This window comes from Meriones unguiculatus, chromosome 2 (assembly GCF_030254825.1).
Source record: "Meriones unguiculatus strain TT.TT164.6M chromosome 2, Bangor_MerUng_6.1, whole genome shotgun sequence".
NCBI classification, from domain to species: Eukaryota; Metazoa; Chordata; class Mammalia; order Rodentia; family Muridae; genus Meriones; species Meriones unguiculatus.
The window spans coordinates 52190957-52218729 of record NC_083350.1 but is presented as its reverse complement, the minus strand read 5'-3'; the positions used below and the strand labels follow the sequence as shown (position 1 = coordinate 52218729).

At 46.2% G+C, this 27773-nt stretch overlaps 2 protein-coding genes across 4 annotated transcripts; one reads left to right on the top strand and one right to left on the bottom strand.

Annotated features, from left to right (window-relative positions):
* Window positions 1-6577: 6577 nt before the first annotated feature.
* Window positions 6578-24152, bottom strand: Slc23a1 (solute carrier family 23 member 1). 3 transcript variants are annotated; one of them, XM_060377453.1, is made up of 15 exons: window positions 23976-24152; window positions 23209-23343; window positions 22726-22883; window positions 22246-22334; window positions 22075-22142; window positions 21773-21954; window positions 21522-21642; window positions 21178-21334; window positions 20776-20923; window positions 20106-20211; window positions 19764-19893; window positions 19540-19683; window positions 19092-19187; window positions 16868-17132; window positions 6578-12522 (listed from the first exon to the last, which is right to left on the bottom strand). In XM_060377453.1, the coding sequence occupies exons 1-14, from the start codon at window positions 24003-24005 to the stop codon at window positions 16885-16887; spliced, it is 1812 nt and encodes a 603-aa protein (XP_060233436.1). In that variant the 5' UTR covers window positions 24006-24152; the 3' UTR covers window positions 6578-12522; window positions 16868-16884. The 3 variants fall into 3 exon arrangements, with proteins under 3 accessions (XP_060233436.1, XP_021502159.1, XP_060233435.1); XM_021646484.2 differs by having other exon boundaries at window positions 23888-24011; XM_060377452.1 differs by having other exon boundaries at window positions 23870-23979.
* On the top strand, window positions 7805-14153 carry Paip2 (poly(A) binding protein interacting protein 2). The gene is made up of 3 exons (XM_021646485.2): window positions 7805-7942; window positions 10327-10506; window positions 13135-14153. The coding sequence occupies exons 1-3, from the start codon at window positions 7805-7807 to the stop codon at window positions 13189-13191; spliced, it is 375 nt and encodes a 124-aa protein (XP_021502160.1). The 3' UTR covers window positions 13192-14153.
* Window positions 24153-27773: the final 3621 nt, after the last annotated feature.

The following is a 27773-nucleotide window of genomic DNA, read 5'->3' as shown; positions in this document are numbered from 1 at the left end:
GGGTTGTTACTTGTTTTGTGGTGCTGGGGATTAATTTAGAGCTCCAAGATAGCAAGCACTCTAACTGTGCTATATTCCCAGCCCAATGGGTTCCCCCTACTTTTTTTTTTTTTTTTGAAGTGTCGTCTTAATAGGTTATGCAGGCTAATCTTGAACTTACACTGTATAGCCGAAGCAAGCCTGCAGTTTAGATCTGATCCTCTGCTGTGTAGAGATTACAGGCATGAGGTGCTATGCTTGGCTCTTTGTCCAGTCTTAAACAGGATATTTACAAGGGGAAGAAAATTAATTTCCTATGGCAGTGAAACTTGAAATAATTTATATTGTTTACTAGAATCACAAAAATCTAAAAATTTGATTGCAACTAAAGTTTCTACTCATATGAATGCAACAGACATTTTGAACATGCAGTGGTTTGGAAATGCAGAATTCCAGGCAAACTTTAGGAAAAAAGTCTTTTAAATTTAAGTTAAAACAGAACAGGGAGCTGGAAAGATAACTGATAAAGAACACTGGTGGCTCTTCCAAGGTACCCAGGTTTGATTCCTGGAACCACATCATGGCTCACAAGTATCTGTAACTTGAGTTTCAGAGGCTCCCGTGCCCTCTTCTGCAGCCACCAGGCATGTATATGGTGCATGAACATCCACTCAAGCAAAATACTTTTATACAGAAAATTTTTTATACGGAAAATAAGAAAATTAAAAACAGATTCTGCCATCCAGAAGCTCTGCATCCTCATTTCTTTCTCTTGTAAAAAAGTCCAGCTTCCTGTGGGTTGGGAATAGATCCTGGTTGCTGGTGGCAGCAATTGATCCTTTAGAAAGTACTGCTGTTCTCTTATTCCAAGGGCTGCGCAAGTTGCCAGGATCAAGTCCCCAAAAAGGCAGGTAGCAAGTGCAGTAGCTATGTTAATTAGGATTCCCTGGGCCTGCATGTTCATAGAATGACATACATAAACTTCAAAGGATTTTTTGTGTGTGCATGTGTGACCCATTTCCTTCATTCCTTTTTCTGTGAAATGTGACAATAAATTCATGCAAATTAATAGTAAAATTCAAATGTATCAAGTAAAGAGAAGATAATATAAGAGACAAGGGTGGATGTTGAGCATGGCTGAGGCCTGTAACGTCAGTTACTTGTGAAGCCCAGAGAGGATGGTCTCTAATTCACATTCAGCCTAATTTACATAGTAAACTTGTCAGAAAGAAAGGCTGCCAGGCAAAGTGAATATGCCTGTAATCCCAGCACTCAGGGAAGCAGAGTCGGGAGGATCTCTCTGAGTTCAAGGCCAGCCTGGTAGATAAAGCAAGTCTGGGACAGCCAAGGCTACACAGCGAAAACCTGTCTGGGCGGGGTGGGGGGTGGTGGAAAAGCCTGGGGCTAGAGAGATGACTCATGGTTTAGAGCACTTGTTGGACTGGAAAGGACCTGAGTTTGGTTCCCAGCAGCCACATAATGGCTCTCAACTGTCCTATCTGTAATTCCAAGGGATATGATGCCCTCTTCTGACCTCCGCAGACTATGCAAGCATGTATGTAGTGCACATAAATACATAGAAACAAAGCATTCATACACAAACAATAAATCCAAAAGAACTAGGGCTGTGGGTCAGTGGTAGGCTGATTACCTAGCGTAAACGAGGCCTTCCTTGGGTTTCATTCCCCAGTACTACAAATAATGAAAAATGATGGTGAACAATGGATCTAGTAAAATCAAGATGGTAATATAAATTGTCAAGTATTCAAAAATGTATTTCAAAGATACATACTAGGGCACTCAGGAGAGCAGGCCCTGTACCTCACCTGGGCAAGCATAGTAGCTGGCCCTGGTGGTGAAAAGAGAGGATGAGCCAGCCCAAGGGCAGGAGAGCTGGCCCTACCCCTTGCCTGCTTCAGCATTGCCAGGGAGGGCTGGAGAGTGTGCCCTGGTGGTGTGGGTTCAGGAGAGCTGTGGGCTGACCAACTCAGTTGATACCCACGCCCAGATCCAGACTTTGAGTTAGCTTACTCCATCCAGCATCTTTGAACATCTGGAATGAGTGAAGGAGCCAGTCCCGCAGATCCAAAGCTCCAGGGTATCTGAGTGGAGTCCCCATAAGGATCCAGTATTGATGGGGTAGCAGAAGCCAGAGGCCTCAAACTGCAGCAGTGACTCATTGCAAGAAACATGTTTTGTTTGGAGTTTTTGTTTTGGGGTATGTGTGTTTGTATTTTCTTTTGGGAGGGAAGTTGAAAGGGTAGAGAAGGGACGGTGAAGAGTGGTATTGGGTGCATGGTGTGAAATTTACCACAAATCAATAAAACATTTTTTTTTTTAAGGTACATACTGGAATCTGGAGAGATGGCTCGGGTTAAGAGCTCTTAACTGTAGAGCTCTTGCAGGCAGCCAGAGTTAATTCTTAGCACCCACAGAGGTGACTCACAATGCCTATAACTCCAGTTCCAGGAGATACAGTGCACTCTTCTGGCCTCTACAGAGGCACCTGTACTTACATAGCACAAGAAAAAAATTAAAGTTGTGCACTAGCTGATTCTGGTAACAATGGCCTGTAATCTTGGTATTCAGGAGACTGAGGCAGGAGGATCATGAGATCAGGGATAACCTGTTATATACAGAGACCATGTGTTTTTTTCCTCCACTCTCAACAAAAGAACTGAGTAGACAGCCTAAATGCTACAGCATTTACCTGGCTTGTATTCAGATGCCCTGGGTGTGATCCCTGGACATTCAGATGTGTAAGAAAAACATTGAGATGTGTAGAGCATATTTTTAACTCCTAGGAAAATAACTTTCAGAAAACAAACATTGTGGGGAAAATATTTAATGAAATCTAAAAAGAAGGGTAAGAAAATTAAACATGGAATTAGGGTGGAAAATATAAAACCAAATACCAGTCATCAAAAATGTTAAAAGCCCAACTTGACATGGTGGCACAGGCCTTTACTTCCAGCACTTGGGAGGCAGAGGCAGGCAGATATCTCTATGAGGCCAGCCTGGTCTGTGTAACTGAGTTTCCAGGACTATATAGGGAGAATCTTATCTGAAATAAAAAACAAACATGTTAAAAACAAACAAACAAAAAAACCCAAAGATGTTGACACCCTGTGAGACAAGATTGAAAGACTAGGCAGAAAACAGAATTTTTATTTTGTAAACAATTTAGAATTTAACAGATCCATACAGGCCTATAATCTGGTCACTTAGGAAGTGGAGACAGGAGGGCTGGGGGTTCAGGAGCAAAATCAAAATTTAGCAGAATTTTATTACTTAACAAAAAACAAACAAAAAAACCTGTTACCTGTTCTGTCACCCTTACTGTTTCTTTTTACTATCAGTAGACAGTCAAATGCTCTTTTCTTTTTGCCTCTTAATTTGCTTAGTCTGATAATTTCATATACGTGGAATCACAAAATCCGTGGTTTGTTGTTTAAACCCTGTTTAAGACAGGGTTTCTCTGGGTAGCTCTGGCTGCCCTGGAACTTGCTTAGTGTTTTTATTTGGGAGGGATTCGTGACAGGGTTTCTCTTTGTAGCCCTCTGGCCCGGAACTCACAGAGGTCAGCCTCTAATTATGCCTATGCACTCTGTGTGCAGTACCCCAGGAAGTCAGAAGAGGGCCTCCAGTCCCCTGGAGTTAAAATTATGAGCTGCCCTGTAAGTGCTGAAACTAAAGAACCTCTAGTCCTCTGGAAGAGGAGCTAGTGCTCTTAACCACCATTTAACCAACCCCACCCTGTTTGTTTTTGTTTTAAATATCTCAACAAGATTTGGGGCTTTCTGACTATCCAAGTCTGGCTGACAAGCCCCAGGGATTCACCTCTCCCAATGCTGGCATTACAGCACATGCCACCACACTCAACTTTTTATTTGGGTGTTGAGATTGAAATTCCGGACCTCGGGGATTGGAGAGATGGCTCAGTAGTTAAGAGCATTGGCTGTTCTTCCAGGGGTCCTGAATTCAATTCCCAGCAATGGCGTGGTGGCTCACAACCTTCTATAATGTGATCCGATGCCGCCTTCTGGCATGCAGGTGCACATGCAGATAGAGCACTCATGTACATTAAATAAATCTTTAAAAGAAAAAGAAAAATTCAGGACCTCATGTTTGCATGAAAAGCACCTGTCTAGTTTTTTGGGTTTTGTTTCTGGTATTTGTTTTTTGTTTGGTTGGTAAGAGGGGCTCTTGCTATATAACTGGCTGGTATGTTGTTTGCTATGTAGCCCAGGCTAGCATTGAATTTACAGTAGCCCCTTGACTAGGCTTTCCAAGTATTGAAGTTATTTTGATTGTTCTCAGTCAATATCTTGCTCTGTAGCCCAGGCTGGCCCCAGCCTGCTTGCTACCTCACTTGGCTCTTGGCCTCCAGGATTTCAGGCATGCAGCACTGCCCCTGCTCTGTGTGTCACTGATGTAGAGGGGGTGGGACCTGGGGGAGTGGAGCCAATAAATGAGGCTGACTAAAACCTCCTGCCATAGCCAACTTTATTCAGAGCCTCAGACAGGCTTCCGAGCCTCTGGGGTTAAGAAAGGTCACCTGAGTAAGGGTCTCATGAGTTCAGGCTGTATTCAAGAACAAGCCCACACATGGAATAAGGGTTTTTCCAGCGGCATGTAAAGGCTGGTTTATCGTTTAATTGAGTAGCAGCGGCAAGCAATAATGAGTAACTCCTACCAACACCTGGGAGGAACACAGAAACATAGTCAAGAACATGGACAAGGTTTTAAGTAACCAAGGTCACATACTCTTTCTTAAGTATATACCCAGGAAATGGAATTGCTGAGCCAAATGATAGTCCTTGTTTAAACTACTAAAGGCCTGCCATGATATTTTACAGAGCAGCTGTGGCATCCTGCCATCCATGAGGGTTTTACTTTTTTCAGTATGGCTCTCCAGAGGGTGTGGTTTGCTATCTCATTGTAACTGGTTTATATTTCTCTAATGGATAATGTTAAATTTTTAAACTCTGCTTGGCCTGGACTCAGCAGAGATTTATCTTCCTTTGTTTTCCTGAGTACTGGAGTCAAGGTGTGAGCTTTGTTTTTTTATAAGCTATCTATTTGTCTTTCATGTATCTGTAAAATCTTTTGCCTAATTTTATTTGATGGGGTTTAAAATCTATTTTGATGAAATGGGTTTTTCTCCCCCTGTGTACTATAGAATGAACACAGGCCCTCATACATACTCCCCCCCACACACACACAACCCAGGATTTCCCTGGCTGTCCTGGACTCACTCTGTAGATCAGGCTGGCCTCAAACTCACAGAGATTGACACTGCCTCTGCCTCCGAAATACGGGGATTAAGATGTGTGCTATCACTGCCTGGCATGCTAATCCCTCTTAGTGCTTTTCCATTAAGTACCCCCAGCCGGCCCAAAAGTATTTAAGACAGCATCTCACATAGCCCAGGCTAGGCTCAGACTCCCTATGTGGCTGAGGATAGTCTTGAAATTCTGATCTCCTACCTCTCCAGTTCTGGGGTTGGTATAAATGTCACTCCACACCTGTGTAGCATGTTCTCTTCTTGGAAGTCTTTGTGGTACTTTCAAGATCTTGATTCTTTCAAATTTTGCTTTTATTCATGGGATATTCTTGTGAAAAGCATGTGTGCTTTTTCTAGTACAATCATCTTTCTTGTATTTTTTTTCGAATGTAGATGTCTTTATAATTTCTATTCAGTAGTGAATGGTGCATTTCATGAGATCGCTGTGGATTCTCAGCATCTCTTGTCATAATCTTTTGAACACTTTTTCTAGAATTTTACTTATTTTACTTTTTCTTTTTCTTTTGAGACTTGAGTCTCACCTTACAACGCTGATTAGCCTGGAAGCTGCTGCTTAGACCAAGCTGGCCCCTGAATCACAGAGGCCCACCTGTCCCTACCTCTGAGCACTGGGAGTAGAGGCCACCTTGCTGGATGGAGACTGTTGGTTTGTTAAGCTTATGGCAAATGTGACCTACAAGAAACCCCACACCTATGTCTCTGTGTAGTGCCCTTTGAACTTCTGAGCCCTAAACATAATTGTATTCATTAAAGACAGCATCAACTAAATGTCCAGTTGAACATCTTTGCCTGTTTTTAAGTTGGGGTGATGGTGTTTCTGTTGTTTCTTTGGCCTGAATTTGCCTGAATTTGTGTACAAGTGACTGCTGTTATGCATCTCTTTTTTAGCAGTTTCAACTTAACTAGTAAAATAGTAAAGAATCTGAAATTCCATGTTTTAGTTTTTAGCCTCAGTTCAGATCCACCTGCCTCTTCATCCTGAGTACTGGAATTAAAGACTTGTACCACCAACCTGAGTAGCTTAATTTTTATAGGTAATTAATTAGGTTACCTTAAATTATTTGCTGGTGAGTAGATTGTGAGAAATAATATCAACTATGAGCAAATGACTATCATTGTCTTTGGAATAAAGGAGCTACTGATATAAAGTCCTAAGCATGTTGGTAATTGTGCTTAGATATTAAATGTTATATTTGACACCAATTATAATGCACATGCTACCACCCCTAATCTCAACTAAAATTATACCATTAGTACATTTGCCAAACTCTTAACTGAGAGAGTCCAGTGTGCTGACAGTAACCTTGATTATTTTTATTTATTACACACTAGGGTATATCACAGCATGCATCACGGTGCGTGTGGAGGTCAGAGAACAACAGTGGCAGAAAGACATAAGAATCCTCTGAGATTCCATAAACTCTATAGCTTGGAGTATCTACCACAGTAGTGCTGCCTCGACAAGATGGAAGACAACCTACTCTAGAAAACTGCCCACTGTTGGGATGGAAAGATGACTCAGAGGTTAAGAGCACTGGCTGCTCTTCCAAAGGTCCTGAGTTCAACCACATGGTGGCTCACAGCCATGTATAATGAAATCTGATGCCCTCTTCTGGCATGCAGGCAGAAACCTGTATAAAAAATCTTTTTAAAAAGAAAGAAAAAAAAATTGTCCTCTGATCTCCACATACACATGGCTGCACACAAACTTGCCAGACAGGGTTTCTCTGTATAATCCTCACGCTGTAAACCAGGCTGGCCTCGAAGAGATCCTTTTGCCTCTGCCTCCCAAGTGCTAGGATTAAAGGCATTGCACCATCACCACCTGGGAAACATAAATATTTCAAGAGTTATTTTTCAGTTTTAGTTCTGGGACTTAACTGAAATCAAGTTTTAAAGAATTTTCTGGCTGGGCACAGAGATGTGTTTTTTAATCCCAGCACTTGGGAGACAGAAACAGGTAGATCTCTGTGAATTCAAGGACAGCCAGAACTACATAGTGAGACCCTGTCTCAAAAAAACAAAACAAATTATTACTATTTTTAAGATATGGGAGCCAACAAGATAACTCAGTGGATAAAGGCTTATTGCCTGTAAGCCACGGCCCACGTGGTAGAACAACACCAGTTTATATAAGCTGTCTACTGGTTTTCACACATATTCCATGACCTGTGCATAACCCCTGCTCATAGTTTTGAGACAGTCTTCCTATGTAACACTAACTATGCTGGGCCTTGATATGTCAGCCAGGCTGGCCTGGAACTTCAGATATCCACCTGCCTCTGACTATTGACACAAAAAAATAAAAAATTTAAAAAGTAGCTGGCACCAGACCTGTGGCTCTTCACACACACACTGAAGAGTTTCCTACTTATGTCTGTCGAGACTTGCCCTCAGCGGTTTCATTGGAAAAGAATGTAGCATGTGCCTCTAATACCTTAATGAGGTGTGCTCATTAAGAACTAAAAAATGATTATATTTTACTTTAAAGGTTAAAAACGACAACGAACACCAACCATGAAAGATCCAAGTCGCAGCAGTACTAGCCCAAGCATCATCAATGAAGATGTGATTATTAATGGTCATTCTCATGAAGATGATAATCCATTTGCAGAGTACATGTGGATGGAAAATGAAGAGGAATTCAACAGACAAGTTAGTTTTGTATACAAACGTGTTTTTGTTTTGTTTTTTTCCATAGCTTCATATTTCTCAAATATGCACTTGGCCCTGAACTGTGTGTGTCTAGGTCTTTATATGCACTGTAAGGATTTATGTGCTACCACTCCTGTTTCATTTGACTGCTCATTACTGCCAGGCTAAAGAGCTCATTGAAATTACTTGGGTAGCTTGTTTCAGGGTCCCACCCTAAACATTGAGTCAGAAGAATAGGGTGGAGCCTGGGAAACTGAAAAAAGCTCCCAGATAGTTTATTTTGGAAAGCACTGCCTTAAACCAATCATATCTCTGTATTACACTGCAAATCCAAGAAAATTTAGAAAACTGGAACAAACCGACCGCAGACGTCCTGGTTCAAAATTGGTCTGGTTTTCAGTGAAGAGCCTCAGTCTTAGTCTGTAAGAATCTGCTGCTACTTCTGATATATTGAAAGATGTCATCTTTGAATCCTATGTTTCTACTATCTATTCTCATTCTCTCACTTCCAGTCCTAATCACAGTTTCAGAAATCATTAGTAGCCCAACTTCTCTAAAGCCTATGATGAACATTCCAGAGTGAAATAGTTCAGGCTTGAGTCAATTGAGGTGGGTTTTTTGGTTTGGTTTGGGTTTGCTTTTTTGTTGTTGTTGTTGTTTTATTTTTTTTTTTGGTGGGGGGGTTTTACCCTGTAGTCCTGGTCGGCTAGAATTTGTGGACCAGGCTGGCCTGGAACTCAGATCTACCTGTCTGGTCTGCCTCCACCTTCTTAGTGCTGGCTAGAATTAAAGGCTTAGAATTAGAGCCATCAAGCCTGAGTTTAAAATCTGCTTTTACTCTTTGTGTGTGTACAAGTTCCTGCAGAGGCCAAAAGAGGGCATTGGCTCCCATAGAGTTGGAGTCACAGGCAATTGTGAACTGCCTACCATGGGTGCTGGGAACCAGACTTGGGTCTTGAGCGTGAAGAGCAAGCACTCTTTCCCAGCAAGTCCTTTCCTCAGTCCTTAGGTTTTGTGTTTGTTTTGTAGGGCTGAGGGCTCACCTTGTCTACCCCCTCACACCGAGATCGGTTGGGAGATTTTGCTGCTGTTTTAATCTCTGCCTTTTTTTTTTTTTAACGATTTATTTATTTTATGCGCATTGGTGTTTTGCCTACATGTATGTCTATGTGAGGGAGTCAGATCCCCTGGAACTGGAATTACAGACAGTTGGGAACTGTCATGTGGATGCTGGGACCTTGGGCCCTCTGGAAAAGCAGTCAGTGCTCTTAAACCATGAGCCATCTCTCCAGCCCTTAATCTCTACCTTTTAGAGATTTTCGTCTTTATGGGGTTGGATTAGGGCTTCTTAAATAATTCTGAAAAATATTTCTTGAAGAGATCACTCCATTACTTTCTCCTTGCTAGTCTCAATGGAAAAGAAGAAGAAGAAGAAGAAAAAAAAAACCTTCTGTAGAGACAAGGAAAGACCTAAAATAACCCTAAACAGAGCTTCCTAGGTCTTTGGTGTAGTTTTTGGTTTTTGGTTTGTTTGTTTGTTTGTTTGTTTGTTTTTTTTTTTTTTTTGGTAGTACAGAAGCAGGGAAGAAAGTTTCTAACTTTTGATGTTGTTGTTTTTTTTTTTTTTTTTTCTTTTGGATTTTCAAGATAGGGTTTCTGTGTAGCCCTAGCTGTCCTAGACTCACTGTGTAGACCAGGCTGGCCTGCCTCTGCCTCACTGAGTGCTAGAATTAAAAACCTGTGCCACTGCACTCAGCCTAACTTACGAATTTTGATGTTGGGAGATCAGACCCAAGGCCTCATTCATAGTAATGTGCTCTGCCAAGGAGTTACACTTCCAGCTCTGACATTGTGGGGTTTTATGTGTATGGAAACTCAACCATTCTCATATCTCAGCCTCCTGAGATTACAGGTGTGCACTACTATGCCTGACTAACTGTTAGGAAGCATTTGAGAGATAGGCTCATTCTGTATTACAGGCTGGTCTGGAACTCATGGTAGTCATTTTACCTTTTTCTTCAAGTGCTGAGATAAGTTAAAACCCACAGGACTAGCCACATTATGGTTTCATTTAGTTCTGTTCTTTTGAGACAAGGTCTCTGTATAACCTTGCCTGCCTCCTGAGTGCTGGGATTAAAGGCATGCATTATAGGGCACACCCGATCCTTACATTGAGATTTCAAATATTTTAAGGCCACTCGTGGAAGCAGAGGCAAGCAGATTTCTGTGAGTTCAAGGCCAGCCTGGTCTACAAAGCAGGTCCAGGACAACCAAGGCTACACAGAGAAGCTCTGCCTCAAAAAAAAAAAAAAAAATTAAGTAAGCTATTTACTGATGTCTTAAGCAGATATGCTATGATTACCACCTGTTTGTTGTAAATTTAGATAGAAGAGGAGTTGTGGGAAGAAGAGTTTATTGAACGCTGTTTCCAAGAAATGCTGGAAGAGGAAGAAGAACATGAATGGTTTATTCCAGCTCGAGATCTCCCACAAACTATGGACCAAATCCAAGACCAGTTTAATGACCTTGTTATCAGTGATGGCTCTTCTCTGGAAGATCTTGTGGTAAAAAGTCATTTCTCTTTTTAGACCCCACCTCATCTCCTATAAGTGGAAAGTCCAGCTATTCTATTTAAGAAGAGTTCCACATCTCTCCTTTGAAATTTTTTCTACTTTTTAGGAGTAGAAGCAGAGGTCCCTGTCTTGATGATACGGTGCCTCCTTGTTGCTGATTTCAACCTTGATGCTGCATTAAACTTAAATGTTGCTCTTAGAATATTTAAATGTCTTTGGTGGTTCAAAAACTTACAGTAGTATCATATGACTTGATTATATATAAAAGTATCTTGATAAGGTTTGCTCTTTAATTTTGGCCTGAAAATTTGGTGAAATTTAGAAATTGTTATCTGATAAGTTTTCTGAGATCTCCTGACTTTCTTTGAGATACTTTTACAAGCTCTTGGCAGGAAAAGAGTGCAAACTTAGATTCATGTTCTTACTTACTCTCAGTCTTGTCGTTGGTAATGTGCTGGCAATAAAGTTTCCGTCACTGAAGTAGAACCTAATGAGTCTCTTACTACAATTAAGATAAAAGATTTTTTTTTTTCCTGCAGTGGTTGAAACAGGATTTCACTCTAACAGTCCAACCTGGAACTCAGTGCATAGCCCTGACTAGCCTCAAACTTGGAGCAATCCTCACACCCCTGCCTACGAGCATGAGCCACTGTGCTCACAAGATTTTGAAATTGGATTTTTTTCTTTTTTTCCTGGTTTTGGATGCTCACCTTTCTAGCCAAAAGAATTCTCTGGAATTCGTGGACTCTGCAGTTTGTCCATTGCTATCACTTTATTCTGCATTAGTTTACTAAGCTGTTCATGTTACCTAAACCTGAAGAATTGGGCTTTAAGCATGATGATTGTTTAAAAAGTATCCCAACGGAGACATTTTACAGTCATCTCTCCACCAGGCTTTTGGAAAACGTTCTGCTGCTAAAGGACAATATAGAAAACACCAAAATTCACATTGTGGTTTAACCTTTCTTGCAGTAAATTACAGTAACCCACCGGAACAGCTGTACGCTAAAAAGGCTGTTGGGACATACTTGCTCAAGGCTTCTTCATTAGTCATTGTCACATAGTGCCGATGCTCTGGTGAACAAAGGCCTTTGCTGGGCTTAATGTATAACCTGGATTTGCATAAATCCATAAGGCAGAAACTGATTTGTGTGACTTGGACTATTTGAGATTATTTTAATTCATTCTTAAACTTCTCTAGCTGCCAAAAGATATTCAAGAATTCTGTTCTTTTACAATTAAACCTCTTAAAGATTTTTTTTTAAAGATTTATTTATTATGATACATTGTTCTATCTGCGTGTACACCTGCACACCAGAAGAGGGCACCAGATCTCATTATTGATGGTTGTGAGCCACTGTGTGGTTGCTAGGGATTGAACTCGGGACCTCTGGAAGAGCAGCCAGTGCTCTTAGCCTTCTGAGCCATCTCTCCAGCCCCCACTTAAAGATTTTTATTTGTGTGTATGTAATGTTGATGGTCAAGCCCAGGCCTAGAACATTCTGAATAGACATTTTTATCACTGGGCTAGTCTTAAAGTATAAATTTATTTCCCCTATGGGAAGGGAGAATATTTAAATATAATATGTTAGTATTGCTCTTAAAATACATGGTATTGGAATTAAATTCAGTAATGGGTGTTTTGTTTTGTTTGTTTGGTTAAGCCTACCTGCGTGTCTACATTTACCACTGGAATCTCCCTGGTTTCTTTTTTTATCAGCTCCCAACGTTCAATGTGGAGATTTCCAGCTCTTCCTTTATATTGACATGTATGCATGCTTAGGAGAGTAAAACTGAAGAAGCAAAATAATGCTAGTCAAGTCTCTAGAATGCTTAGAGACTTCGGCCCATTCTTCCAACTTGTTTTTAAGCTGGTGTGAAAATAAGTCACACAGAGGGTGATCTATCCAAGCTTACACAGGAATTTGGAATAGGTAGAGCTCAGATTTCCAACTCGGGTCTTCTGTCTTCTCTGTAGTGTTCTTTTCTTGTTACATACAGTGCTTCCTGTGAGAATGAGAACAGCAGTTGTAGAAAGATAATCTCCAACTTTTTAGTGACCAATCATTAATAAAATTCATGAATAGCCAACAGTGCCCCAGTTAATCAGACTATGAACAGGGATCTAAGATGTTTGGAAGTATTTTCAGAGCATCAGGTACACTTGACAGAATTCCTTATTCTGTGCTATTCCTTACAGTTTCTGTGAAGTTACTGGGCTTCTTGTTTCACTTAATGTCAGTTCCTTCTTTAGAAGTAGGTATAATAGGATATAGAGGCCAAGTGTGGTGGAACATCCCTTTAATCCTGGCACTTGAGGGGCACAGGCTGTTGGATTTCTGTTCAAGGCCAGCCAGGAGGACATAGAGAGACCTGTCTTCCCTGTCCCTTTTCTCCCCCCAAAAAAGGATATAGAGCTTATCTCACATTCTTTCTCTGCCATAGGTTTTTGGGGTTAGGTATAACCTTATTGTTCAATCTTTTGTAGTTTTCTAGGAGGTATTTTTTACGTAAAGATCTAGGCTGAATGCTTCTGAGAGAATCCACAAATCCACAGCCATCTGTAATGAACTTGCTTTTTTTTTTTTTTTTTTTTAATTCTATGTACTTATTTTCCAGGTCAAGAGCAATCTGAATCCAAATGCAAAGGAGTTTGTTCCTGGGGTGAAGTACTAACATGTTGACTAGCCGGGCCCTCTTTTGGTGGATGTAGCACAATTTCCACACTGTGAAGGCAGTATTAGAAGACTTCATTGTAAAAGCTCTCGTCACTGTGTTACACTTATGCATTGCCAAAGTTGTTGTTAGTCTTGCATGCTTAATAAAAGTGCTGAGACTGTTACCGAGAAGCTGTCACACAGTTACTGAAAGTACAAGTGGCCCTGTGGCTTCATGTAAAGACAGCAATGGAAGAAGCACCAGTCAACTGTGACAAAGAACCAAATTAAATAACCTCCAAATCTCACTGAATTGTCTGTCTTTGAGGCTGAACTGGTCCCTTAGGGTTAATTGACACTTTTTAATGTCTGCACTTTGTAAAAAAGAAAAAAAAAAAAGAAGTAAATAAGTAAGTTTAAATTAGGTTCTGATTGTTAAGCAGATTTCTCAGTTTCATTTGTCCATCAAAAATAACCTTTTCTGAAGAAAGTCTGTTAACTTGAAGTAAGTCATTTCACAAGAATGTCTTTGACCAAGGTCAGAAGGTGGTGGTCAGCTAGGAGCTAGTCTGGCTTTTGCCTGGTGTATCACCGTGTCAGGAGTACTGAGTTCTCCCAGTGTTAAACGTGAGGAGATACAATTTGAGGCTTGCATCTTCTGAGGATTCATTGCATTACAGCCATACACGTGTGAAGTCTAACACAGGACCAACACCAGCCCACAATCCAACTGAAGAACTAAAAAGATGGAAGCGTGGTTTTGAGTGGTGCTCTTCCTTGCTTTGTTAACCATCATGACTATAGTCTGCAGCACAACTTTTCTTTTAACAAAGCTAGAACAGTTTTGGCTTCTTAAGCTTCATATTTGGGTAGGTTAAGCTGCCATACGTGTTCAGTGTGAATAGTGTTTAAGTTGAAAATATTGTAAAAAAATTATATTTTTTCAAAAATATTTAAAAAAATAAATAATAGTAGAACTGAGCTGATGCTTGTGTTTATTGGTGCAGACTACAGACTCCAGTGTTGGTATTCACTTACTGTGGGCCCAGTGCCTCAGGGCTTCCCTGTGGGTGAGATATGCTGAGACAGGAGACTGCTTAAAGCCACAGTAGCTCTTCAAATAGCTATTCAATATCTGACTTGCCCTTGGGTTTTGTGCCCAGCACTGCAGTGTTAGCAGTCTTCGGTAGCCATGGTATAAAAACTACGGTTGGACTGGGGATATGTGATAGGAGCAGAACACTTCCTTAGTGTGTGCGGTGATGAGGCTTTTTCTAGGTGGCACAGAGCTGAAGACTGGAACAGGCCCTGTGGTCGTTTATCGTATGTTAGGCAGTGTATTGCTGCATTGCTAAGGCCAGCTTTGAACTAAGGTTTCCTGCTTCAGCTTCAGTGAGGGGTTACCTTGCTCTCCTGTATGTATTTCTGGCTCTTTTTGTTTTTGTTTGTTTGTGGTGCTGGAGGTGGAATTTAGGAGCTGTTTTCTGAATGCTGAGCAACCACTGTTGAGAGGTCTTACTACAACCTCGGCCCCAGTGAGGGTCTTTGTTTTGTTTTAAAGATAGGATTTGGGGGCTGGAGAGATGGTTCAGTGGTTAAGAGCACTGTCTGCTCTTCTAAAAGACCTGGGTTCAATTCCCAGCACCCACATGGCAGCACAGAATTGACTGTAATGCCAGTTCCAGGGCATTTGACACCTTCACCCTAATGTACATTTAAAAAAAAAAAAGCAGGCTTTTTTTGTCCCGGCTATCCTGGAACTTGCTCTGTAGTCCAGGCTGGTCTTGTCTACCTCTGCCTCCCAAGTGCTGGGATTATGCCACCACGCCCAGGCGGGAGGGGGGAGGCTTTTTATGGTTTTATTTTTTGCCTATTTGTTTTTCGAGACAGGGTTTCTCTGTGTAGCCTTGGCTGTCCTGAACTCGATTTGTAGATGAGGCTGGCCTGGAACTCAGAGATCCTCCTGCCTCTCCCTCCCTGAGTGCTGTGATTACAGGCATGTCCAAAGTGCCTGGCATTTTAAATTTTTTTCCCGTAGTTCCGTCAGCCTTAGACTTAACCACAATCCTTCAGTCTGTTTCCCAGATGCTAGAATTAGAGATGTGAGGCACAGTGTCTAGCTGAGGGCATCTTTTTTACATTTGTGTTTTATCTCTATGTATGTCTCTGTGACATTACAGGAACTGGAGTTACAGTTGTGAACTGCCATGTGGGTGCTGGGATTTGAACCATGGTCCATTAGAAGAGTAGGCAGTGCTCTTAACCACTAAATCTCCTCCAGCTCCAAGGGCAAGTTTTAATTTTCTTTATGTGTGGAATATTACCTACAAGTATGTCTGTATCACCTTCAGGCCTAGTTGCCATTGAGGCTAGAACAGGGTATCGGAGCCGCTGGGACTGGAGTTATAGATGTGAGCTGTGCCATATGGATGTTGGGTCCTCTGGAAGAGCAGCCTCCTGATTTTGGCTTTTGTTTTTCTGTCTTTGAAACAAGGTCTCAAAACGTAGCCCTGTTGCTCTGGAACTCAGTAGACCAGGCAGGCTTCAATTTACAAAAATCTGCCTGCCTCTGTCTCCCAAGTGCTGGGATTAAATGTCTGCCACTACACCTGGCAACAGGCCACAGGCTTGACACTTGTTTGGGGTGGGGCCATACAAAGTCAGTCCCTTTGTTCTCTGACAGCTCAGAATAAAGTGTGCTACAAAGGGCACCACTCAAGCTAGCTTTTTTCTCATGCTTCCTGCCTTTGCATCCTTAAAGCAGTCACCATAGACTTCAGCATCACAGTTTTCATTGGAATGCGTATTAGAGGGGAAAGTAACGAGGGCCAGGTATCTGCATTTTGGCAAAAAGAGGATTCAGAACTGCCTGCACATTTTGAAGCTCTAAAGATAATGGGCTTGTATTAGCAGTTTCAGGTAACTGAGTGGAAATGATTTTAATTTTATGACCACTAGCAGTATATGTGGAAGGAGTTTTCTGTTTACTGTTAATGTTTCCAGCCTTTCCCATGTCAACATACTTTTACACCTGTAAAATTCCTGCGTTCAGGGCCAGAGAGATGGCTCAGCATATAAGAGCACTTGTTGCTCTGACACAGGACCCAGGCTTGAGTCCTAGCACCCACATGGTGGTTTACAACCATCCCCAACTCCAGTTCCAGGGGATCCTGTGGCTTTCTTCCTGCCTCTTTAGGCATCAGACAAAATCTATGCTGTACAGACATGCATGCAAACACTCATGCATCTAAAATAAACACACTTTAATTTTCTTCAGACCTTTCACTTTGAGAAGGGCTGTACTAAAATATCATGCATTGGGAGAGGGTGAGCCAATTGTGGTGTCTTATGCCAGTAATGTCAGTACTTGAGAGGCTGAAAAATAATGTATCTAATGTACAAGAATATAAGGACCCAGGATGGTGGTGAGTGCTTGTAGACTCTAGATGGCCTAGATGCTACTCTACCTGGTAGGATTGATAATTGAGCTTACTTGCAATCATAGGTGGCCCACAACAACTGGGAATTTGTTCTTAGAATAATGTGGCTAAGGAATTCTACCCAAAATCCACATAAGACTTTTTACCCAGCCTCGTCTCCACTTGAAAGTTGAAACAGATTACAGTTTGATTTCTGTTGTTGTTGAAACGTGTTTGATTACTCAGGCTACAAGAACCGTATATGACACATCCTACCTTTTGTAGAGGTAGTTTCAGACCTTGGTGCACACAGACCCAGTTTCTGTGTTGCCTGGAGTGTTCTCTAGAACTGGAGGCTGATTCTCTGTCTTTTTAGAAAATCCTCTGAAGACTGGGCAGATGGGGACGTATCTGAAAAAGGCAGTCCTTTTTACCATGCCCATCCCAAAGGGGAAGTCGTAGCTCTTCAGGCTGGCTGATGTCTCACTGTTGGCATTGGCCCCAGCTTTCCACTGTATCAGGCCTCTTTCCTCTGGGCTCCCTGCAGAAGAACATTGGGGTCTGGGTTGGTTGGTTGGTTACTGGAGCCCAAAGTGGGTTCACATACCAAATAAGCACTTTACAACTCCAGATGCCTTAGTTGCCAGAGCCCTGAGAAACCTTCAAAGATTAATTAACACTGTGTAACCACAGCAGCAGGCTCTGTGCTAAATAATTTTGTTACTACAGAATGCCCCCTGGAGGCATGTAGGCATTGTTGCACAAAATTTTAAGGTGAAGAAACAGGCCAAGTCACTATTCTGTCTAAATATGGGACTAGTGTGTACTTGGTTCATGGAACCCAAATAATGTCTAGGTGTTGTGTACCTTAGAGTAAGGACACATTTTTAAAACTTTTATCACATTTATTGTTTATCTTGAATTTTTATAGCCAAGATAGTGAGATCAGGATAAGTGCAGAAGTCAGGTCTCTCACTGTCATGTGGGTCCTGGGTATTGAACTTAGATCATCAGGTCCAGCAAGTACCTTTTCCTGCAGAGTCATCCTGCCCCAGCCCAAGGACATAGATTTTGATATACTTTATCAATATTAGGATTCCACATTTGGAAAGCAAACCATTGTTACAATATGAATGAAAGCCAGGCTAAGTGAAGATCTTTGATGGGGTAGGAGTACAGCTCTAAGTACGGAATCCCAGGGATAGCAGGTTCTCCAAAGGGCCCGAGCTAAAAGACCGAGCTACATGTCTAGCCAGAGGAGCGAGGGCAGCAGAACTAAGGGTAGCCCAGGGTATTGAGTCTTAGGCTTTCTGCAGGGAGAGGCTGGAGGCCTCAGAAAAGGCAACCTGGAGTTTGAGGTGGGCCAGGAGTCAGTTACCCGAAGTGGAAAAGGAAAAAAGAGCTACTGGCATTCACATGACTGGTCCCAACATCCCATTTGCCTCTACCCCCCTGCCATGGCATGAAAACCTGTGTAGCCCAGGGTGCGCTCTTGCTAACAGCTCATCCTGTGACAAAGCCAGCTTATCCATGATTCCTGCCTAGTCATTACAACTTTATTCTTTAAGTCCAGTTTTACATCTCATTTTCTCGCAGGGAATAACAAACCATCTTACACATCCTCCTCAGACGGATTCAGGGCCAGACTGGTAAGTTCCACTAGCTTTGCCAGTACTGCATTTGACTCTTTTCCGAGGCAGAAGCCAACTATGATGATACATGCCCATAATGTCAACAATGAGCAGATAAAGGCGAGAATGGCAAGTTCAAACTAGTCTGAACTGCCATGTCTCAGAAAACTTGAGAATTGTTAATGACCATTCTCTTTACTGAGGTTTGCCCACACAGTTTCCCAAAACCCGTCTGCAAGAGGCAGTGTGGTGCAGTGACTGGGATATAAGCTATTTCAGATTTGCAGTTTAATGTTACTTTGTGACTTTTTGGTCATTTTTGCTTTGTTTCAACACAGGATTAAATCTAGCATCATCCACTTGGCAAGTGCTTTGCTGCTGATACAGCCCAGCCTGTCAGGTTTTCAAGATGGCTTGAGACACTCCATGCCCAACTCCAGCAGAGATCTGATGACAATCAGTTTTAAAATACATGTACCGGGCATATGCATACTGGGCTATCACACTTCCACAATCCTGGGGGGAAATGGGCATCCAAGATTCTTTCTGGGGCTCCTGCATCTGTGTGTCAGGCTGTTAACATGCTTGACAGATTCTCCCACAAAACCAGTGCTGCATTTTTACCTATCTAACTGCGAAAATAAAGGTGCTGTCAGCCTGGTGGCTGTAAAGAACTGGTAAGGAAAGAACTCCCAAAACCCAGAAATAATTTTCTCGGCCTCATCCTGTCCTTCCAGCCAGGAGACACCCCATCAGCCCATCTGTTCTGCTCGCTGACCTGCATGGCCACATCTCCGGTAGCAAACCATCTGTTGTACATAGTCTAGTGTGGCTCTGTGCGGAATCCCTTCCCAGTGCTGACCCCATACCTGGCACTGTGTTGTCCAGGATGAAAGCAAGGCACCCACCAACGAACATCTCTGTGGTCAGCAGTACGGTTAGGATCTGATCCACTTCAGGAATGCCTGTGGAAGTAAGTCAGGGGCCATGGGCTGGTGGCCTTTTCTGGAAAGCGCGAGCTTCCAGAGCTTCCCACCTCTGTAGTCCACGGACTTACAAACTGTCATGGCCATGGAACATTTCAAAGCCTAGCTTTGAAGCCTGTCTGTACCTCTCTCTCCCATCTTTGGGGACACCTAGCCTCTGTGAAGGTAATAATAGACTCTCGTGGAACCATTAAGAATCAGTGAGCACATAAAAACCTCAATAAAGAGCTAGGCTCATGGCTGTAATCCCAGCCTCATCACAGGTGGTAGGGAAGTGTCGTACCATCGAAGTGGTTTCCAGCCCACACAACCCACAGTTTGGAGTCAGTACCTGTGTTGATGGCGCCTGGGTTGGAGTCCAGGTAATTGGGCAGGGTGAGGCCAAAGAACATGGAGAATCCCAGTACAAAGAGGTTGCGGGAGGAGTTCATGTCCACAAACTGCAGATTGGACAGTCCCACAGCGGTGATCATGCCTGCCACGGCAGAAGCGCTAGAGGTGTGGCCTGGCTAGATGGGTCCTTCCACTGCCACTGGGTGGGCATCAGACACTCACCAAAAAGGGTGCAGAACATTCCTCCCAGGATGGGGTCTGGGAGCGAGGCGAAGAGGGCGGTGAACTTGCCAATAGCACCCAGGATCAGCATGATCCCTGCACCGTACTGCACGACTCGACGGCTGCCCACCTGCAGGAAGCCACGGGCTGGCTAGACCCAGACGCAGGGCTAGTTCCAGCGGGCAGGGTATTAGGCATAGAAATGGACTCCAGCTTTGGGAGGGGTAGGATGAAGGTGGGATGCTCTCAAACTCAGGGTGGGGCTAGGCCAACGCCAAGACAGCTTAGAATGGGGTCTGCAACACATGAACAGGACAGCTGCCCTAGCTGGCGGCCCGGCACCTTGGTAATCCCTAGGACCCCAATGTTGGGGCTGGAGGAGGTGGACCCGTTGCCTGTGCCCAGTAGCCCAGCGATAATGCAGCAGATGCCTTCGGTGAAAATGCCCCTGTAAAGAAATGGTGAGTGAGCCGGGCAGTGGTGGCACACACCTTTAGTCCCAGTGCTGGGGGGGCAGAGGCAGGCGGATCTCTCAGTTCGAGGCCAGCCTGGCCTACACAGTGAGTTCCTGGACAGCCAGGCTACACAGAGAAACCCTCAAAACAAAGAAATGGTGAGAAGGGTGTTGGTCCAGCCCCTTCAGCAATCTGTACTGTCACCTCGGCCTGCTGCCTGTCCTGCTCTGGGGCTGTGCAGGCTGACACCATCTATAGTCTGGAAGCTATAGGAGTCAATACCAGCCCTCGGTGCCCCACAGTTTCCTCTCTTGGACAGGTCTGAGCTTTCCTCATCTGTACCATGAGGAAGATGAGGGTCCTGACCTCACAGCATGGTTAGCCATTGCATGAGAACAGACACAAACTGGTTTCCCCGTGACACAGAGCCCCAGGAGTTCCCAGCATTGAGAGGGACTGTGACTTCCTTGTCCAAGCCTCTAATGGGGGGGACCCAGTCCTATCCCTACACTTGCCTTCACAGTGACCCCTCAGGATCAGCCCCTGTGTGGGCATACCTGTTGATAGCATGTACTGGAGGGGGCGGTGCCCCGGCCAGTCGGGCACAGGCATAGTAATCACCGATGGACTCAATGATGCCCGCCAGCGTGGCACTGAACATGCCCAGAACTGCAGCCACAGTCACCGTGGGTAGGCCCCACTGACCTGGGTTGGAGGAAACAGTTATTGAGGTGGCTGTGGTGGCCTGGGAAGAGAGGGGGTGATCTGAAAGCGAGAGGGACTAGTAGCGGGTTCTCACTGACCACGGATCAAGAATAAGGTTTGGGGGCAAACCACCAGTCAGCGGCATCCGCAGACGGGGCCAGTGCTGCGGTGGCTAAACCAGAATCACCAGGCGTGATTCTGAAGCTCACAGGAGCTTCAGCTGGAGGCAGAGGGGACCAGGCGGCCTTGCTTACACGGGTAGGGGATGCGGATCCAGGGAGAGATGGCCATGATGTCCCCTCGGGCATCCGTTCGAGCCTGGAAGCCATAGGCTGCAGGATCCGCCGGCAGCACGTCCGTCAGGGTCAGCACGTAGCAGAGCAGCCACACCGTCATGATGGCCAGCACGATCTAGGGCGGGCGGTGCAGGCAGTGCTGCAGGCTCTGGGGGCCGCTGTGCAGGCCAACCTGCTCCTGTCTCAGCCCACAGCCCCGGCTGACACTCTGGCCGGAAGCCCCGCCCTCGCTTCCCCGACCTTCCCTGGCCCTGGGTCAGGCCTTGCCCCTTCCCTCACGCCAGCACGCGGGAGCCCCTCACCGGAAACATCTTAAAGATCTGGATGCGGAGGAGCGTGAGGCCCTTGCCCCATCGGTAGACAGGCAGCAGGAAGGTGAGGTTGCGTAGGTACTGCGAGAACAGGACAATCAGTAGAATGGAGCTGGGGACAGAGACACAGAAGGGAAGAGCTGCTAGGCCACTTGGCTCCTGGAAACAGATGGGATGGCAGCAAGGAAGGGGTTGGGAGCAGGGCCTAGGACTGGGCAGAAATAGTGCTGTTGCCTGCTCACCAAGCTGAAATGCCCCAATGGGAGCCAGCTCGGTCACCAGCAGCTTGGAAAACAGAGAGACCAATGAGGGAGACCGTAGGGGTGACGGTGAGAGGCCCAATGTAGCTGAGCAGGGCCCCAGGCAGCCCCATCAGCCCAATCATCACCTCTACCAGGCTGGACACCATGATTGCACCCTGGACCTAAAAAAAGGCAAAATCAGCTGTAAGTCACCTCCACCTGACACTAGCAGAAGTTGGCCACCTCCTTCAACAGAGGCCCGCCCACCTAGCCCTTCCCTGGAACCCGATCTCTCTACCCACCTCCCGAATGCGAGGATGCCAGATGTGAGAGGTGTTCAACGGCATTGTCCAGTTACCGTAGATCTCCTCTGGGGACAGAGACGGGGAGAGCACGGCCGTGAATACACCCCGGGAGATTCCGGGCAGACCCAAGAGCCTGTCACCCAGCACAGACACCGCGGCGGGACCCACCTTCCGGGGGACATTTCCACCTCTCCAGCGCCAGGATAGCTTTGGCTGGGACCAGGAACGCAAAGGCACTGGCCTGGAACAGCGGCAGCCTGGGGGGCACACCGTGGAGGAGCGGGGGGCGGGGGGGGGGAGGAGGTGCAGAGATGAGGGTTGGAGAAGGGCCACGGAAAGGCAAGGCTGACCACGAGGACCCCTCCCCCGCATCCCGCCCGCGGCCTCCTCTAGTTCAAACCCTGCGCTTTGTCGTCAGCCCTCCGTCCCTCCCGGCGCCCCGTTCGGGAATCTGAGGGCCGCCTGCCACCGTCCCCACCCACCGCCACTGGGCCGCGCCGTCTAGGATTGTTCCTCCCGCCCCAGGAATCCCCCAGGTCCCCACGGGGGCTGGAAGGCCGCTCCCAGGGACCCGGGCACACCTTAACTTCCAGGGCAGAGGGTGGGCGGGGGAGCCCTCCCCCACCGGGCTGGGGAGGGGCAGCTCACCGGATGCCCACCGTGGTCTGGATGAGAGTGGTGATGCCCACGCAGGTGAAGATGGTGCCGATGAGCTGACTGACCATGTGCTGGTCGCGGCCCACACACAGCGCCTCAGCCAGGAGGAAGGGCACGGCAATGGTGCCGCTGAAGCACGTCAGGTAATGCTGGGGTGAGAGGAGTTGGAGAGGTGGCCCCACAACGCCCACGCGGACACGGCATCATCCCCTCTCGCGGGGGTCTGAGAAAGCTGCTCTCACCACCTCAGACTTCCCCCCCACCCCCGTGGCTTCCGAGGATAGGCCACCCACAGTCCTCCCGGCCACTTAACCTTCTCCGGCACCGCTGCTTGGTGGCACTCACTGTACTGACCTTTTTCCTTTCTCTAGCCTGAAATGACCTTGCTATCCGGGGAGGGGTTGCCACTCGGGAGTGGGGGCGGGAAGGGGCGCGTTCTGCAGGGTTGGGGAGGCCTTGAAGAAAACACCCCACCTGGAAGCCCAGCAGGGTGCACAGGTACCACGGTGGCACGTCCTCAATCTTGTACAACATTTCGAACTTGGGCTCCATGGGCAAGGGTGTCTGCTGGTCCCTGGCGGGAGTCCCTGCCGACCCCGGGAACTCATGCTGGGGCAGGAGAGAGCTGCAGCTCAGCGCGCAGTGAGGGGCTGGCCAAGCCTGCTCAGGCAGCCACGGTGGCCTCCCGTCCACTGGGGGGGGGGCAGGTGGCCCGGCGCAGCCACCTCCCCAGCCGGTAGCCCTTCCCACTTCCCACACCCTGCTTCAGGGATGAGAGCAGCTTCCAGGCTTCTGGAGCCCTCAGTCCTGGGCTTTCTGGCGAGGCCCCTAAGTCAGAAGTCAGGGAGGTAGCAGACTGGGCAGCTCTGGACTGTGTGTAGCCCCCTCCTGTCCCACCTCTACCCCTCCTTGGAAGTGCCACAGGAAGGGGAGGCCCAGCCCCTGCTGACCTCCCAGCCCAAGTCAGCCATCCCCGAACCCGAGGCTCCTTCACTCCTCCCTCTAACCCATTCCCCGGAGTGCCACTTGCGGCTCAGGACTGGCCACTTTTTGTCAAGTGCATTAGAAATTTTGTCTCTGCCCGCCCAGAAAGGCCAATAAGGCCCAGCTCCTATCCGCCATGTCCCCTACCTACCCTCCCTCCCCCCAGCACCTGCGTTGGTCTCTCGGGGTCCTCCTGAGCCCTCATCTCTGAGACACAGGTTTGAGAACCGTCTGAGGAGAAAAGAGGAGGGCTTTACCAAGGCCAAGAAGGACTTTACTCCACACATCAGACATTGTAGGAAGTCAATCTGTAACCAGGTCCATAGCTCCAGATTGCGAAAGGGGGATCCGGTGGAGGCAAGGACTCTGGTCGGGTGGTAAAGGTTTACCCCCTGAGCATTCCATATCCTACCCGCATCCAGGCCTGGCACGAGGCCTTGTTCTTGTTTCCCTAGGGAGGGACAGAGTCTACAGGGTGAAGAGGGGACAGTCCGGGATGACATGCGAGGAAAGGGACAGGGCATGACTCATCACGAAGCCCTTTAGTAACAGAGGTTAATCTTATCTTCATCACTGTTCTCTCCAGGGACATGATCAAATGCCAATGTCTGTATTTGTATATGTGCTGTCACAAATATTTTCTGCGGCTGCCCTGTGTGTGTTAACTCTTTCACTGCTCAAAGAAAAAGACTTAGTAGTGATAGCACCAAGGCCAGACAGGAAATGGGGTTTCAGAAAAAAAAACCCCGCTGTTAAATTCAGGTTGGTTTCTGTGCCCTCCCTGCCACCCTTCACCACATATGTTCGACGCAGTTTGTGGGACTCGGTGAAAATGGGCTCGAGGGGGGGGGCGGCGCTGGAGAGATGAGGCTAAGAGCACTGGCTGCTCTTACAGAGGTCCTGAGTTCAATTCCCAGCAACCACATGGTGGGTCACAGCCATCTATACTGAGATCTGGTGCCCTCTTCTGGCCTGCAGGTGTACATGCAGAGAGTACATTTTATACATAATAAATAAATAAATCTTAAAAGAAAATGAGAAGGGGGCCCTTGTTGCAAAAATATTAGGAATATTGTTGGGTCTTGTGGTTAATGCTTGTTATCCCTGTACTCAGGAGGCTGAGGCAGGCAGATCACAGTGAGTTCAAGCCCAGGCTGGCCTACATAGTGGGTTCCATCCAGGCCAGCCTGGACTATACCCTAAAAAATAATTCCTGACATAGAAAATCCCTGCCTAAAAAGTAACCGGAAAGGGCTCGCTGGATGGCTCATTAGGTAAAGGCGTGGACCACCAAGCCTGATGACCCGGGTTTGACCTCCAGGACCTGAGGGAAATCGCTGGCTTCCCTCCACATGTACCCCTATAGCAGAAATAGCCAAACTCAGACAGACACACACACACACACACACACACAACTAATCCTAAATAAATAAAAACTGGGAGCTGGCAGGATGGCTCAGCAGGAAAAGGCACTTGTCACCGAACCTGATGACCAGAGTTCAGTCCTCTCTCCAGGACCCACATGCTAGAAGAGACAACTTGACTCTCACAAGTTGTTACACACACACACACACACACACACCATTGTACATGTTCAAACTCACACACTAAATATAATTTAATTCTAGAAAAGCTGGGTAAGATGCCACATACCTGTAATCCCAGCACAAGGGGAGTGCAGGCAAGAGGAAAAGGAGTTCAAAACCAGGCTCCAGGGGCCTTGGCTGCATGAGACCCTATCTTGATAGCTCTGCCTTTAAAATTCAGCAGCCACAGGCCAATTTCTGTTATTTCAAGACCAGCATGGTCTACAGAGTGAGTTTCAAGCCAAAGCTACATAGTTAAACCCTCAATTAGCTAGGTGTGGTGGCACATACCTGTAATCCCAGCCCTCGGGGAGGCAGAGGCAGGCGGATCTCTGTAAATTCCAGGCCAGCCTGGTCTACAAAGTGAGTCCAGGACAGCCAAGGCTACACAGAGAAACCCTGTCTCAAAAGAAAAAACAAAAAACCTTCAGATAATAAAATAGGCCCAGAAGGTTTTGTTCCAAAATACTAACACACACACACACACACACACACACACACACACACACACACACACACAAAACACTTCAGATAATAAAATAGAAAGAAAAAAACCAACCTATTTCAAAGGGGTAAGAAATAGATAAATGTGTGAGTATATCGGGTCATTAGGTTGAACATGGGACCTTTTTGACCACTTTCCTTGGTGTTCACTCTGTACCCACGTCTCTCCTCTCTGGCGGAGGCTAGAGCCTGAGCTAGCAGAACAGTCCTGAGGAGCAAGGGACTGATTCAGCAGTCTAGAACGGGGCCTGAGATCCGCACTGGAGGCCCAACCACCCCAGACACTACCTTTACTTCTGGGTTGCTGAGCCCATGGCCAGGCTGGGATACAGGGGCACAGGCCAGGCCATGGGCCCAAGGGCAGCACGGCTCTCCAGCTGGGCAGTAGCTTCATGTCGTCTTGAAAGAAGTTCCCTTTCCAGCTCCAGCCTTTTCCTCAGCGTCTTGGTTGCTCTCTCCCTCCTGGTTCTCAAAGCCGTCTGACCTGTTGGGCCTTCTGCAACTCCTCCCAGCGCTCTGCAGGTGGCAGAAATGGAGCCCCTACCCCCACTTCTTCAATCACTGCTCAATTGAGCCCAGACCTCACCAGGACTCCTACAATAAAAGGCTTGAAAATGTGTCCCCCGCATGGGCCAGGATGCCAGTCCTCCCACAGTAATGTCTTTTAAACACTGATATATAGAGGCCTCTGAGGAGGGACAAACCTCTCCCCCCGGGGCAGCTCTGGACCCCACTCCTGTTTCTCTGGCAACATTAGGAAGATAAACATGTTTGTCACCGCGCCTTAAACCTACTTCTCAAAAGAATGTGGGGTGGAGACCACATTCTGATCTGCTCCAAAGATTAGAACATTACCTATTGTTTCTCCTCTCAAGCGTCAGTCCAGGCCGAGCTGGCATGGTGGCACACTCCTTAAATCCCAGCAATGGCCCTATCTTGATAGCTCTGTGAGTTCAAGGACAGCCTGGTTTACACAGTGAGCCTCCGGCTAGCCTGGGCTACATGATGAGACCCTGTGTGATGGCTTTTCTTGACGGCCAACTTGACTATACCTGGAATTAACTAAAATGCAAGGGTTAGGAACACCTGTGAGGGATTTTTTTTAACTATATCATTTGAAGCGGGAAGACCCACTTTTATTCTGGGTCTTCCGAGGTGGAAAACCCACCTTTCATCTGGCCACACTTCTCTTGGCAGCCTATGGAAAGGACCCGGAAGAAACTTGGTTTCTCTGCCTGCTTGGCTTTACTCTCACTGGCCATTTCTTCACTGCCACTACAGCCTACGTCTTTGGGATTCTGGCAGATACTGAAGACACCTAGCCTCATAGACTAAAAATCTACTGGATTCTCGAACCTTCCTTTGATAGACAGCCATTGTTGGACTGGCTGGACCACAGCCCAGAAGCCATTCTAATTGTTAGTATTCAGGTGACCCCACTGCCCTGCTCTCAGGAGCCTAGCAGCAGCTTACATCATCACCTACCACCACCAGGTGTGCCAGATGTGTGCTGCAGATAAAAGCCCCCCCACAAACTCCAGACCTCCACTCCTCTGTCTCTTCCTGTCTGCCTCTATCATTCTCCCCTTCCACAATAAACTTCTTACACCAGCTCTGTTGCATGGGTACACCTTGTCACAGGCCCACCAAGGTACTCACCCCTCACTTGCAACTTTCATCCTATCACTAACATGCCCTCCCTCGATAGATAGATAGATAGATAGATAGATAGATAGATAGATAGATAACCCTAACACACCTGTGTGTTGGTTTAAAGGAGAATGGCCCCCATAGGCATGCATGTTTGAATGCTTAGTGAACTGTTTGGGAGGATTTGGAAATGTGGCCCTGTTGGAGGAGGAGAGGGTGAGCTTTGAGGTTTCCCAAACTCTTCCCTGTGTCCCTCTCTCTGGTGGTTTGCACATGAATAGGCTCATAAGTTGAGTGCTTAGTCACCAGGCTAAA